The 15,907-nt window shown below is 46.1% G+C and overlaps 1 protein-coding gene across 2 annotated transcripts in view; it reads right to left on the bottom strand.

Moving 5' to 3' along the window:
* The window catches only part of CHRM4 (cholinergic receptor muscarinic 4), a 52,024-nt gene extending 36,574 nt beyond the window's left edge, over positions 1-15,450 (bottom strand). For both annotated transcript variants that reach the window (XR_014220473.1, XM_082225375.1), the window contains exon 1: positions 14,831-15,450. Coding sequence is in view for 1 of the 2 variants with exons in the window: in XM_082225375.1 (XP_082081501.1) it covers positions 14,831-14,945 (115 nt within the window). In the remaining variant the exon portion in view is untranslated. The remainder of the gene's footprint in view (positions 1-14,830) is intronic.
* Between the last annotated feature and the right edge of the window lie 457 nt (positions 15,451-15,907).

Genomic DNA, 15,907 nt, shown 5'->3' with positions numbered 1-15,907 from the left:
GGTAAGCAGATATCACTTTGTCACTCCAGTCCAAAGTAATCTAAATATTCCCTTGGGGAAAGGCCACAGCTCAGTGGTTCAAACACTGGAATCTACAGGGAGAGCTGGGAAAAACTCCTGGAGATCTACTGCCAGTCACAACCAACAGGGACCCTCCACTGTAGTTGGACTACAACTCCTGTGGAGGCTGATGTCCATGGGATGAGTGAGGAAGAAGGCGGGGAGGCCAAAGAGGGTGGTAAAGGTAAAGGGACCCCTGACCATTAGGTCTAGTCCTGACCAACTCTGGGGTTGTGGCGCTCATCTCGCTTTATTGGCCAAGGGAGCCAGCGTACAGCTTCTGGGTCATGTGGCCAGCAGGACTAAGCCGCTTCTGGCGAAGCAGAGCAGCACATGGAAACGCCGTTTACCTTTCTGCCGGAGCGGTACCTGTTTATCTACTTGCACTTTGACGTGCTTTCGAACTGCTAGGTTGGCAGGAGCAGGGACTGAGCAACGGGAGCTCACCCCGTCACAGGGATTCGAACCGCCAACCTTCTGATCAGCAAGTCCTAGGCTCTATGGTTTAACCCACAGCGCCACCCGCGTCCCTAAAGTGGGTGGAGCCAGAGCCAATTATAGGAAAGGTCAACTAAGGGTTTATCCACACTTCCGTTTGCCCTGCTACTTCCCCTAAGGGAAACCCATGGTTTAGCACTGAATTGGAGCAAACAGCAATCGGGTTTTCCACATATTGCTGTTCGTTCTAATTTATAGATAAATAGTGGATTTTCTGGGGGAAAGTGGTGGAACAAAGGCAAAACCACTTGGATCCGTGCCTAGAAAGTTTGGGACAAGCGGAAAGCTGCTCAGACCTGTGCTTTCTTGGTACAGGACAAGCACAAGTGTGGATGAACCCTAGTTCCGGCTTTGTCTCTAACCTCCTCCCTGATTAATTCTACAAAGGCAACATGGAGACTAAGGAAGAAGCTGACAGTCAGTGGCATCCCCTGGACTGATTGTAACTTAGGGGGTAAGCAGGCAGAGGCTGGTTGAGGGCAGACTGAGCTTGGTGGGGCACTAATAGACCAGCATCCACTGTTAACAACTCTCAGCACTTCCGCCCACTGGCCATGCTGGCTGGGGCCAATAGGTCCTAAGCCCAACAGCACCTTGAGGACATCGCATTGGCTGCTCCAGATGTAAACAATACTGAGTTAGATGGACAAATGTTTGACGTAGTTGAAGGCAGCTTCCTATGGCCAATGGTGGGTTACAACATAACATGCCCCATTTTAGCTGATAGATAACAGGGGGGTGCATGGGCCCTAAGATTAATATTGTATATGTACATTTTTCTAGGCTCTTTCTGCTTTTAATTTGAATTCTGGTCTACTCTGCATAAAGGGTTGGATTAGATGAGCCTTGGAGTCCCTTCCAACTCTACGGTTCTATAAGAATGAAGCTCTGTGGTCCCCATTCACTATAGTATGGGGTCTTAAAACAGCTAAAACCTCTTTGACCAAAGTGGATGAAATTTCCAGGCACAGAAGCTCCATTCAGAGTGCAAACAAATAGGTCAGGAGGCTTTTTGTGGAGGAAGTAAAATGGATTTACTTTCCTCCATTATCCTTCATTGAGGGAATGTCTCTTGCCCTTTCATATCTTAATATAATTAAGAGATAGCCATGTGACATCTTTGGTTGTAGGTACATTTTTTGATACCTTGCAGCTTCATACTGGTCTTTCCCCTCCAGTGCTCGTTTGTATTTCCCCATAGGCCTCTTGTAGACCTTACAACATGAGGCTGCCTAGAAGACTGCTGAAGGAGTACTGAGGAGCTGTGGGTTTACTTATTTATTATTAAAGTAAAACAATGTAGGATTTTTTAAAAACTTAAGTGCAACATTTAACATTTAAAGACAATCCTCTGCTTTAAAACAACAACAACAAAAATCCAGAGGTTGTCAAGTGCTCCACAGTCAGCGGCAGAGCAAGTCGATCGGGCACTTGGGGCAGCGTGCATGCCCTGCACCCAGGGGTGAGGGTGGGCAGGGCCGGACGCTCTGCGGGGCCTCCAAGGAGTCTGCTTGCCTCCTCCCACTCAGTCACCCAACAGTTGAGGGGGAGGCAGTGGGCGGACCGTTTGGGGAAGCGTGGAGCCTGCGGGTGTGCAAGCCACCACATCACTCCCAAGAGAGACGTGTGGTTCAGGCGGGCTGCAGGCCCTGCAGTGAGTGCTGCCCAGCATTTTGTCACCCCCCTCAGTGGTGACACGTGGGGCAGCCCACCCCATCACACCCCCTTCCTCCGCCCCTGTCCACAGGCAGCATTTTGGACATCCTTACTTCTTGCAAAGCCCATGGACCTAGGGAAACATAGAAATAGACAGGTAAACATAGTGATGCAAGGCTTTGTGGGGGTCCTAATCCAGTTTAGAGATTTTAAGGAATTGCACTTCACACACCAAGTGGATGCAAACCCCCAATAGAAATCTGACTAAACCACTAACAAGTGAGAGTTATGATTCAATTAAAGCTGGGTCTCCCATGTAAAACCTCACAGCCCACTAAGTCTTCTTGCACCCATCTCTGTCCTCCTCCTGTTCTAGAAAGTTATAACTGCGGAGTGAATTGAAAGGCTTTTCAGACGGAGACACCATAGAGCTGTAAATCCCAGGAAGCCTGAGGATTCTAGAGGGAGATCCTTACAATTAAATAATTATGTTGCTCCCTGCTGTCTGATACTGACTGGTGCTGCCCTCTCATTCCACATTTCCTATTTTCCCCTCAGTCCGTGCACAGATAGGCACAACTTGACCACCACTGGTCCTCTTTGCCCTCCAACCAAACCAGAGGTCTGCTGCCACTCAATCAGCGTTGAAGTGGACTTGTGCCAAACCAAGGAACTAAAAGCAGCCAGAGAAACTGCATAAGCAGAGTATTTAAATCCAAATTGTTTTGGTAATCTGGTACACGGGGAGCAAATGGCTTGACAGACACCATGGAAATCTTCTAGGGGTGCACTGGTGCCCACAGGCACTGCGGTGGTGACCTCCGTGATAGTGCATCATTAGCATTAGCCCAGTTCATCAGCTCTCTGCCTGGAAACTTACCAGCAGCTCCCCCTACCAGTAGATGGTATGCATTGCTAGAAATGCACAACAACTGATGTATAAGCTACACTCCAGATTTTATTTTATTTATTTTATTTTTAATGCTTTATTGATTTTAAAAACAAAACAATACAAAACAGTCATAAAAAATTATCACAAATCAATACTTATTACAAAAAAAATTTAAGTTCACACATAACTAATTCCAACATGACTTCCAACCCCCCCATTGTGGTTCCTAAATTACTTTTTTGACTACACACTTAACTTTATCTCTCCTAAGTTATTCAGTTGTATTAGTTTTGTAATGTTCGCTTATTTCATGCAGCGGTCATTCCAGGCCTGCCAAAGGATTTAAGCTTTTACAATGTTCTTTTAGGTATTCTCTGTAAATGTTCCACTCTCTATTGAATCTGTATGGTCTCGGAATCTTGCTGTCGATCTTGCTAGCTCTGCATATTCTAACATTTTGTTCTGCCAATCCAATTTAGAGGGAATAGAATTTCCCTTCCATCCTTTTGCAATTAGAATTCTTGCTGCTGCTATTGCATACATAAAAATTCTCCTTAAATTTTTCAGAATTCCGTTATTCATTATGCCCAGCACGAAGGCTTCAGGCTTCTTAGGGAAGGAACATTTAAACATTTTTTTAAGCTCGTTATACATTGTTTCCCAAAAATCCCTTATATTTTTGCAGTTCCACCACATGTGGATCATCATGCCTTCTGGCTCCCTGCATCTCCAACAAACGCTTGACCTGGATTTATACATTTTGGCCATTTTTACATCTGTAGAGCATTTTCATGAAATTCACTTTCAAATCATAGCACGCAGTGAATTTCAGGTCCTCCCTCCATAACCTTTCCCATGATTCCATTTAAATATTGTAACCAAAGTCTCTGGCCCATTGTACCATTACTGATTTTACTTCTTCCTCCTTGATCTCCCAGTCAAGGAGAAGTCTGTACATTTTAGAGAGCAGGGTGTTTTTTGGGAGGGGGCGGTTAGGTCTTTCTTGAGTCTTGAAAGTTCTGTGGAAGACCTTTCTGTTTGTCCTTTGGAAATGTTTCATTTAGTTGGAAATATTGTAACCAATCAGTCAAATGGGTCCAAATTTCTTCATTTAAAAAAATTTTTTTAGCCTATTTTCTTTTTCTTCCAATAGATCTTTGTAAGTTGCCCAATTGCTTCTCATTTTTTTAACCAAGAATGCCTCTGTTGGGGATAGCCACCATGGCGTTTTTGGCTCTAATAAGTCCTTATACTTAGCCCACGCCATATATAATGATTTCCTAACCATGTGGTTCAAGAAGCCTTTGTGGACTTTGACCTTCTCATATCTTAAATAGGCATGCCAACCATATCTATTATCGAATCCTTCTAGTCAGTATTTTGTAGTGTCAACCATTCCTGGATCCAGGAGAGACAAGCCACCTCATGATACAGTTTCAGATCTGGCAGTGGGGGACAAACCCCTCTCTTTAACATCAATTAATAGTTTGTGCTTAATCCTGGGTTTTTAATCCTGCCAGATAAATCTTGAGATGTCCCTCTGTCAATCTTTGAAACAGTTTGCTCCCCCGATCACTGGAATTGATTGGAACAGAAAGATCATTTTTGGGAGCACGTTCATTTTTATTGTAGAGATTCTTCCCCTAAAGCAGATGTTTAGCCTGCTCCAAATCTCCAAATTCTTTTTATATCTCCTTCCAGGTCTTGACGTAATTGTCCTGGAATAGATTGATATTCTTTGTCGTGAGTCAAATACCCAGATAATTTACTTTTTTGCTAATTTCCAAACCACAAATTTCTTGTAGTTCACTTTTCTCCTGGATCTCCAAATTTTTTTACCAGTAATTTCATGTGTGTTTTTGCTATTGAGTTTGAGCATTCCCCAATTTTAAGCAGATTTTAGTTTCAGCTAATTAATCATCAACTGAAACCATCAGTGGTACAGGAGGCAGTCCTATGAATCCACTGGGACTTAAAGCTGAGCAAATGTGCATAGGACCGAGACCTGTGTCATTCCAGAAGGAGATGGTGCTTCCTTCTTTGCTTTCTGTGCATGAACCCTTTTCTAAGTTTTCAGCATTTTTGTTCTAATTTGAAAATCAAGCAAGGCTGTTTAATGAGATGCTTTGGAGGGGTGGGAGTCAATTCTTAAGCCGAAATATTAAAGCTACAATTGCTTCCTGATTATGTTGATTGCAGCAATGCAGCTGACAGGCCCAGGCTAGGACTCGAGCACAGAGTATCTGCACATGATGCAATAAGATAGATCTGGAGAATGTGTATATCACTTTCCAAACACTGGAGAAGTGCCCTTTTGTAAGTAGCAATATCCCCCTTGCCAGCAGCCCTGTTCTGCATTATCTGAGAGACAAGAAGCTTGGCTGCTATGCCAGAGCCAGAGCTGTTCGTACAACTATGCAATTGCCCTGAGAGATTAACTCCTCCCTCCCAGGTTCTAAGGGAGTAATTACAGGGCAGGTGACAGGGTGCTTGTGCTCTTCATAGATACACTGCAGGGGATGGGAAGTGGGGGAAGCAGTCCTTGTCTACTAAAAAGGCCTTAATCCACTGGGCCTCAAGAGGACAACTGGCTGAGAGGTGAAGAAAACCCAGAAAACCCACCCAGCTTCCCAAGAACTGCATCCTATCTTTTTCTTGTTTCAAGTGTTCTTCAGCAAGGGTGTTAAAGTGAGCTTGGTTGAGCTTTCCTCAGCCTGGTGTCTGATGAGAGTTGTAGTCCAAAATATCTGGAGAGCCCTGGCTGGGGAAGATTACTCTGAATAGCAATATTTTCACAATCGGCTTGCTGCACAGAGGATGTGTTGCAGCAGAATGAAAAGAGCCCATTTTTACAGGATTGTGACCAAGTCCCCAGTGGTCTTCAGGCAAGTAGCTGTGTTCATCCAGGCTCAAAAAACCAAAATCATTTGCCCTCTCAAAATGTTTTAGCCCCCAGGGTTACCATTTAACACTGGAAGATCCCTGGGATAGCTCAACTGGTAGAGCATGAGACTCTTGATCTCAGGGTTGTGGGTTCAAGCCCCATAGTGGGTAAAATATTGTAGGGGTTGGACTAGATGACCCTGACAGGGTCCTCGAGTCCCCACGGCTCCTTCCCAAAGCCTATTTAGGGAGTGGGTGTGGGAGGGCTCTAGGACTTTGCCAGAGCTTCATGGCTCCTTTGCTTTTGGCCTTACTTCCCCACTACCCACCCCTCACAACAAGGCAGTTTATGACCCGCAGGTTCCATGTCCTCTTGCAACCCACTTAGTATGAAAAGTTGAACTGCCTAGCTTAATAAGAACATAAGAGCTGGCTGGATCAGGCCAGTGGCCTATCTAGTCAAGCATCCTGTTCTTACAGATGGCTGTGGCAAGGACTGGTTCATACTGGAATGACAGGGGTTTATTTGTTTATTATTTAAATGTATGCCCTGCCTTTAAGGCACCCAGAGACACCCACCTTTCCCCCATGGTTAGATCCCATGCCATCCAGGCAACATTTTAATAGCGAAATCACATAAGATCATGTGGGAACTTCTAATTATTATTGGCAGGGGGACAGAACTGGGATCCAGGAATGCTCTGGTAATGTTCCGGTAATGTATACAATTGCCCTCAGATTTTCTTCTTGCATAACACTCAAAGCACTACAACACACATGGAAAGCTTCTCGTCCATATGCCCTCCTAGAGAGTTGTCATGTTAAACTAGTGGGGTCAGTAAAAATCATAGCTTTAAAAAAAAAAATCACACATTGACCAGCAGTCAAGGAAAGTGTAAAGAATATGCATGATAGCTGTGTACAGAAGGTTCCTGTGAACATATCTGCCTGAAGACGGAACCATTTGCTGGTTGCTAAAATGGTTCCTCTCACACATCTCAGCAGGAAAAGCAAATCTTCTATAGGAGGAAGCTGATTAGGTTCACTAAGATATGGCTCTGCTAATCACTCTCTGTACACTGTCATTGGTGTCAGCTTGGTTCCTCCTGTTCGATATCTAATCCCATCATGGGAAAAGGTGGATGGAGCTTTGCCACACATTCCCTGGCTTGAAGTCATGGGCAAAAGCCAAACAGTAATTTGAAAAACAAAAACCAAGAGTCTGCTCACAGGATCAGTCAGAGGAGCAAACACAAAGACATGGCAAGAGAAGCAGAGTGGACAGGAACAAATCCAGTCAATTAAGGGTTCAGGGAGTCATCTAACTGAATGTATCGTTACCATTCAGGAGCATTCAGTACAGGACTAGGATGATAAATTGCTATGGCCAGGCTTGCAATGAATTAATGCATTGACTAATTAGATATGCAGCACTGTGGCATTACCCTCAGTAGTACCAGGATGAGACCTGTGCAGAACAGAGCCTTTCTTGAGACGATGGTTTTTTTTCTTTTTAAAAAAGTACGGTATATTGGAAGAAACCCTTAAGAAAGCAGATGATTTTCAATTATCCATTACTCCTGCAAGAGAGGCTGTGAGGGCTGATTATTTCAAATCCTTTGTGTAAATAAATATACCTGCAGACATGATCCACGAAGCTCAATAAGTGCTTCAGCCATCGATTACAGCCTGCCCAGTGCTCAACACATACCCACTGACCAGTTTTAGAAGTCCCAGATTGGTGACAAAAGCAGGAGATTTATCAAATCCCTGGCGAATTGTCAGGCAGCATTTGGCTTGCTGGGTCACAAATGAACAGGCCTGATAACAAATGTAGGGTAGCAATTAGACCTTGAGAATCTGAAAGCCACAAAAATCCCAACTGATGCTGTTTTTGTAAAAATATAAGAATAAAACCAATAAAAGTGGGAACAGTCATGGCATAGACATTTTCACTACCAACCCACTTTCTGTAAGGTGAAAATGAATTTGCAAAGTCTCCTGGACAGCCCAGGGAACAATTCTAAAGAAAAAGGTAGATGTGTGACCCCCAATCAATTAAAATAAATAAAAATACATAGCTAACTGCGGTTCTGCCCCCCCCAAAAGGCCTGCCCCCACAACAGATATCCTGGCTACACCCATGGTGTGACTACACAGAATGCTTTGCACTGCTAATGTAGCTACAGCCTCACTTTTCAAGAAACAACTTTCTTTACCACGTCTGTCTGTTGCAATCAAATTGACACAGATAAATGTGAAGTATTAATGTATTGGGGGTACAGAAGCAGTTGGCTGCATGGCAGTGAAAATCCCTTTGGGGTGAGATGTAAAAGAATCACGATCTCCAGCTGCGACCCAGCGGTGCCCCTTCTCCACAAACATCTGGAGGGAAGAAGTGCTTTGCACTGCACTGACAGGCAACATCCAGCTGCTTTTCCTGCTGTAGCTCTGAATCAGCCACCTGCGGCCAAGCAGGTTGCGACACGGTTGCCAAACAACCAACATTGCTCTTCAGCCCTAAACACCTATTTGCCAACACACAACATATGGTATTTTATTCACATACTTATGATTATATCTCAAAATGACAAATCGCTTTAGCTGATATAGAGAACAGCTAGAGAAAAAAGTATGAACCTATTTGGGGCATTTCCTTACTTCTAAATGCCTGCAGCATGAGTTTTGCACATAAACATTCCTTTTTCATACTGCTTAATGGGACACACTGTTGGGTTGCTATTTGCCAGATTTTGGCAGTCTTCAAAGTCATTAAGCAGGTGTGCTAATACCAGATCTCATCCCTGCCACCAATTTTGGTTCCCTGGTTGTGTCTCAGCCAATATTGTCTTGATCAATTTAGGGCAATTACATACAGACTTCCATATGTATACGTACCTTGGGCCCTAGATAACTCCCTCCCCAAAGAGGCATGTCTGGCATGTTCATTATATCCTGACTTTTGACACTCGGGTGATTGTTTTAAGGACACGTCTTTGCTTTCAGGATTGCATGTTGTTTTGAGTTGTTATTGATATTGTGCTTTAAGGCTGTAAGCCACCCTGGGGCATTAGGGTGAAATGTGGACAATATATTAACAACAACTGCCTTAGACAGTAATATTAGGCAAGTAAGACATTTCTCATAAATACTAAGGTTCTGAATCAGCTAGCAAGTCCCACTGGTGGAAGCCCACACAAAAACCTTCACCACACAAGAGGACCTTCGCTCACCTCTTCCCTCTGTGCCCCCCTGCCATTGGCTGCCCCCAAAGCAGCACAAAGGTGAAAAGTGGATGGAATTGTTTCATCTGGCAGAATTATTGCCATTGTGCTATGTGGAATCCCTCTCTAAGTGTTTCCCATGTCCAGTAAGCTTTATTAGCTAGGCCAGGGTTTTGGAAACATGGGTCTCCAGCCGTTTTGGGACTACAAATCCCATCATCCCTAGCTAGCAGGACAAGTGGGCAGTGGGAAGCCATGGAGAAGGGACAGTACCAAGGCAAAGGAAATGACCTTGCTGAAGTGTGTTTGTGGCTGAACGGAGCCTCAGAACAATGGACTTTCTAGTTTGTATTGAAAGTTCCAAAGTTGCTTATGGACAACAAGCTAGGAAAGCTCAATCTGCAGCTGAGACACACAGCAATCCTAGGCAGCCAAAAGCCCACCAACAAGGCCCCAGTTAGTTATCCATAACAGCACTGCTTTTGTAAAAAACCAAAATTCATGAAAGAGGGTGCAGAAGTTTTCACCACCAACCTGCTTTCTTTAGGCTGAAATTGAACGGAAGACTTTTTTTCAGTAACACATGAAAACCCTCCCCCGTTCTTACATGCAGAAGCGGCTTGATCCATAAACTGTCATTTGTGTGAACAGCTTCTATGTTCATGCAAAGTTTGACTTATGCCTTATTCCTCCCCTCCACATGCACACTCTGCAGATAATTCAAATGCCTTGTATTAATGATGCGTTGCTTTTGACCCTGCATTGCAAGGGAACAAACTGCAAGCAAGAACTAGCCCATCCCGTTCCTGTCAATTAAATTGGAAGTCTCAAGACCCTCAGATAACTTAATTGAACAGATTAATAGACTGCAGCAGGTGGCATGTTTTAGCATGAAAACATTGCCCTTTTCTACTGAACCACGCCAACGATACGTCATTTCTAAATTTAGATTAAAAAGGAATTGTAGTTAAAGGAAACCACGGTCGCCCATTGAGGTCAGTGTACATCTAAACCAAGGAAACCTATTAAGTGTATTGCATTAGCCCTCGTTTTCACAGAGCCAGCCTCCACGGCACCCATGCATCAAACCCCTTAAATGTTATATTCCCTCAAGATCATTCTGTGACTGTCTGGATCTTCTGTCAGTTTGTATAGACTTTGTGAACTGCAAGTCAGCCAAAGAAAGCCAATGCCAGGAGCACTTTTCATGGCAATATTAACTCCTCCACGTGACATATGTTTCTGTTCAAGAGCCGTGCTTCTAAATGCCACCAAAATCTTACAGCAGGGCATTGTATTAGAAGGCATATGCTTAACTTCAAGAGTGTCCGTCCTCCCATCCTTACCTGCATGTAGCCACCCTTTTCCACTGCTGGCATGAGTTTTATGCCCTACTCTTCCACACTAATTACCTAACTAACTACCTTATAAGAAGCTACCAATTAGACAGCATATTTGGAGCCTCTTACGGAAACAGACATGATATTCCCAGAATGGGACTGGCATCCCTTTCTTTGTCAATAGGTCTTCCTTTGCGTTTCACTAAGCTGGAGGACGAATTCCCCACCTGCCCCGAGAGGGACCATCCCTACTCCTGCAAAGCTAGAACTCCTAGTGACCGTTTTCCCTGACATAGGAGCATCCTCTTTGTTCTTGCAATCAGCATGAGCTGTGTAAACGTTGTAAGTTACAGGCACACACACCAGGTTTTTCTTGGCTTAGCAGTGTTTTCCCCAAAGAACTTTGGGATCCGCCTTTCTGTGCAGGGGGCTAGAAATAGATAATGGAAACTTCTCCACAACTTCTCCTAATCACACTTCCCAGGATTGTTTATGAGAAGCCACAACAGTATAAAACCAAAATAAGTATCTGGTGCAGATAAACGGCTTTGAGTATTTTTCTTGCAATCAAGCAGTATATGCATGTATGAAAGCAATATGCTCTGTATGAACTATGACTGGTCAGGAGGCTGCAAATCAGGGGCAGGGAACCTATTGCTTTCCAGGTGTTGTTGGACTCCAACTCCCATTGGCCCCGGCCAGCATGGGATGATATGAGTTGCAGTCCAACAACATCTGGAAAGCAATAGGTTCCTCATCCCTGCTGCCTTTCCAGCATTTGAAGGGCAGGCCGTCATTTGGCTGTAGCACTTGTAACATGCTGGAGTTGACTTTTTCATCAGATTTGCAATGGTTAAACCAAGCTTCAGAATGGTCCAGTACATTAAAGTTGCCTCTCCAACCCCCAACCCCCACATTCTGGTTCAATGTATATTTTCAGATGCCTTGAACCACATGCAAATCCAGAATTCAGGAAATACCAGTTCAGCACATGCACTGAAAAAGTTGAACCATCTTGACTTCAACATGTAACAACAATTGTTTTTTTCCCTATTTTAAAAAACAACACCATGCTATTTGAAACATCATCAAATCTAGGTTATTTCTGGTAAGTCAAGGTTCCATTTATCTTTAATTAGCCCAACCGTACATAAATATCTTCTAGATGAGCATCACACGGACACTTATTTTTGCATGCATATGGCATTTCGTTAATAAGAAAAATGTGTTTTCAATTTTCCCCAGCGCAAATAGGAGAGGGAGACGCCAGGTGTTTTTGTATTATTTTATCTGAATAGTTGTGACTTATCTAACTCAATCAGATTGCAACATGGGACCTGATTCACTTTCACCAACCCGTTCACTTTGTACATCATGACCCACATCATTTACTTACAGACTTTCGGAGGCAGGTATTAATTTGGAAATTAACCACTGAGATCCAGGCAGTTTGCTGCTGGGAAAAGACCTCTCTTTGGCAAAGAGGACAGAAAGGCAGGTGCCTACTTTGATGCCCGGATACCAAGAGGTGCTTGCTCTCATGTCACTAAATTCAACCTTTGCATAATGGGTCTGCCCTCAAAATGAACAATGTAAGCATTACACCAAATTAAGCCGCTGTTTAAACAGGAGCGCAGCAATGAGAGCACAGTGATAGCTAGAACATCATGTTATACTTCTGTCTTGTTTGTTTATCCAGCACTGCTCTGAGTCATTTTATACCCTGCAATGTATAGAGCAAAACGAAAAGAAAGGGCTTCTGGGCAATGCCACATGGATGGGTGGGATCAAAAGCTACATTAAAATAAATGGATGCAGTTCGAAGAAGGGGAATTACTGCTGGGATTGATGAAATTCTTGAAAAGAAGCATGCCTCCAAGTCATTTGGGAGCAAAGGCAAGGGGAAGTAGTCCATATTGCATGTCTTTCAGGCTACAGCAACTTGCATTGAACTTTACTAAGTAAAGAATAGATGTACATAGAATTGTGCTGTAAATTTCACAATTTATGAGTCAATCTGTTGCGTTCCAGAGGTCAACTTTTGTTTGTTTTTGAAATGCAGGGTGCTAGCAAAGCTGTCCTGTTGGTATCCTATTAGTGGGGATTCATTTCCACCACTAACCCCCCCCCCCATCACTCTTGCAAATTCATCCAGAGATCCTAGCAATCACTCTGCCTAAACTGGACTCAGAGTTTATCCTGATTCCACCCCGCAGTTACTGTCCTATCAAAATGTATCATTCACAGGCACATATATTGACATTCTCGCACTTGTCACCAGAACAGTGGTCACTCCCAACAGGACAGAGTATGCCACATCACATCCTTGTATGTGTCCTTCATCTAAAACAACTTTGCTAACATTCACCCTTTACCAACCCTACCATGCCTCACCTCTCACCATGAACCTTATTTCTCCCTCTCTCCCTTATGTTGCCCCTGTACTGTTGAAAGTTCGAGTACAGAACTGTAGAGTTGGAAGAAACCACAAGGGTCATCTATTCCAACCCCCTGCAATGCAGGAATCTTTAGCCCAATGCGGGGCTCAAACCCACGACCCTGAGATTAAGAGGCTTATGCTCTACCATGGGGCAGGGTCCTAGTTTGCTTCTGCTCATGGATAAAGTGCCGAGTAAACAGATGGCAAATGTGCAAGCAATAATCAAGTCACAGTCACCGTTGGTAACATGGGACAGAACCTACACTTCGCCACCATCTAGCCTTGGTTACAGAGCAACTGGAGCGCCTGCATTAAGTGAGCTACAACAAACTCCACCACGGTCATATCTCACCCACAGCCGCCCCTCTTATCAGTTCCATTTTTATTGGTGCGTGGGGCAGGGACCAAAGGCCCCCCACCCCCGCATTCCCACAGTTCCAGCCCACTGAAGGACCAAGGAGAAAGGGACAAAGCACTGCAACTCTTCATCCCCTAATTAGCACGCGTTTAGCCAAGAGGGACGATCCACATTTACATAATCCTGAATCCTGCTCCTGGAATGCTGCAGCCAGCAGAATCAAAGGAGCTGGATCTGAAGTCAGGTTAATCCTCCCGCAACTTCCATAGCCAGGTGGCTTTGCCACAAGGGCAGCTCGATGCCACAACTCCCCGAACGTGGGGCTCTGCCTCAGAGCTTTTTTTCTCTCGGTTCAACTTGGGAGAACACAGGACTCTGAAGGCAGGAGGGCAGTGGGTGGAACAAGGGCGGTATAACTGCCCCTCGTCCCCGTTGGGGAAAGGACTGTTCTTTATCATTCATATTTATCAGATGGTTCAAGCCAGCCGAGCGGCTCAGACCTCTCACCTTGAACCTGCACCCCATCGCTCCAGATATTTATTTGGGGGTGGGGAAGGAGGTGTCTTTCTAGCAGTGAACTAAATGAACTCTGCACTCGCACAGAAACTCTCGCCCGCTCACTCATTGCTTGAAAACATGTGGTAGGTCCTGGTTCGAACTCAGCCCTTGGTGTCCATCCCTCCATCCTACTGCCTTACATTCACTGCTGTGAGTGAACCCCACTGTCAGACGTATCACGGTGCTGCGGGACGTTTGGTCCAGAGGAAAGGCAAGAGTTGGGGGCAGCTGGTAGGAATCCCAGATACTCTTTCTACAATTCCCAATTTGAGAGGGGTAAATCCATCCAACCTGCACCAGGTTTTCTCGTGGGTGTTATTACAATCACCACGCTTAGGGAAATAATGAAGCAGAAGAAGCCGCGCAATAGACGTTGCAGAGAAATGGACCTCGGGAAAGTTTGTGGGGGAGCAATGAAGAAAGGTGATTCCATTTGCTCCAGATCGTCCCTCAACGCAAAGTTTGAGGGAACACAACCGCGTGCTCCCCCTCCCCACAGATGTTCGTCTCCTGGATGTCACCCCCCCCTTCCCAGAGGCTGGGGGGTGGGTTGTGTTTCTTTGGTTTTTGCTTCTCCTTAGATCCCACGTGCCAACCTCGCCCCTTCTCAGTGTGCCTTAAGGAGTACCCGGAGTGTCCTTGCTCCGGAGCAGAGGTCGCTGGAGGACCCCGTGGCGCCCCCGTGCTTCCTACCGGACAGAGAAGGTAGCAGGGAAACGGATGCTCGACCCAAACGGATGCCCGTCTCTCAATCCGGTTAACTCGTTTGCTCCCCCCGGGGTTTGGGTGCGGGGATCGAGATCACACAAAAGCCAGCTCGGAGGGTGATCTACTGGAGCCCTTTCGCGCGCTAAAGGGGTAAAGGCATTCCCAGCGGCCCCTATCCCAAGGCAAGAGCCCGTCTCCGCGAGTGAAACTTACCAGCCATGCCCCACCGCTTGTCCGTGGCGTTCTCAAAGCCCATTTCCGCGCACTTGGGCGGCAGGCGCGGATCAGAGGAGACGGAGGAGCCCTCGCCCTCCAGGATCCGCTTCATGGGACGTTCTCCGGAGCATCTTCCCGCTCTCCAAACTCCTCTCTGACCACCTGGGGCTGGGAAGGAGTTCGGGCAAGCCGCTGGCCACCGCTCTGGGGGAGGGCTTGTGTGTGTGTGTGTGTGTGTGTGTGTGTGTGTGTGGTGCGGGCACCCAGTCCTCCCTCTTCCCCAGATGTGCTTCCCGCTCCTACTAACTAGCGCGCGCGCACTTTTCTCCCCAATGCAAGAAAATCAGCGAGGCAGCCCAGGAAAGGGGGGGAAATGATGTAATGGCGCCTCATCCAATCATTAGGGCGCTGCGAGCGCTACTTTTCCTCCTCTTTATTGTTCCCCTTCAGCCTGGGAACTGGGGTCGCCGCTGGAAAACAGGGGCGGGGAGTGGAGAGACCAGGGGAGACACCCACGAGGTCATCCGTCTCACCACTCACTCGGCACGCTATCTCCACTATCTCCTCGGGTCAGAGGGGTCTCCCCAGCCAGCCACCGGAGCGAGGCGACCTGGAGAAGCCTCCCCGCGCTCCGCCCTGGCAGTAGGGAAAGCTTGAATGAGCGCGACCTGGAAAGGGCGCTGGTTCACGTCTGTTTAAACGGAGATGGGTGGCTCTGCTTGGGGACAAAGGCGTGCTCTAAGGCTGTTGGGAGGAAAGCTTTCACGTCCGTGAGCTGGAGAGGAAATTGAGAAAGCCGGTTAAGCCCTGATTAAACAGAGGGCCGGGGTGGCTCCGTCGGCTCGCCTGAGCTCAGAGCAATTTGCCAACTCCGGTGGAGCGAAGCGTGTCTGTTCTGGAAGCCTTAGAGAGGCTGGTTGTTATTTTGGAAGAAAGCGCCCTGCCAGTTCCACGTCCGGGTGCTTTCAGGATCAGAAAGGCTAAAGCGCCCGACAGGCGATTCAGCACTGGACAGCTCCTCGCGGAGCGGGGCGCGCAAACGAGCCCAACCACGCAGCTGAGCAGCGAGGAGAG

The sequence above is a fragment of the Podarcis vaucheri genome, assembly GCF_965113315.1.
Source record: "Podarcis vaucheri genome assembly, chromosome: 1".
Taxonomy (NCBI): Eukaryota; Metazoa; Chordata; class Lepidosauria; order Squamata; family Lacertidae; genus Podarcis; species Podarcis vaucheri.
Note: the sequence above shows the minus strand (reverse complement) of the source record. Positions and strands in the feature narration are given on the sequence as shown.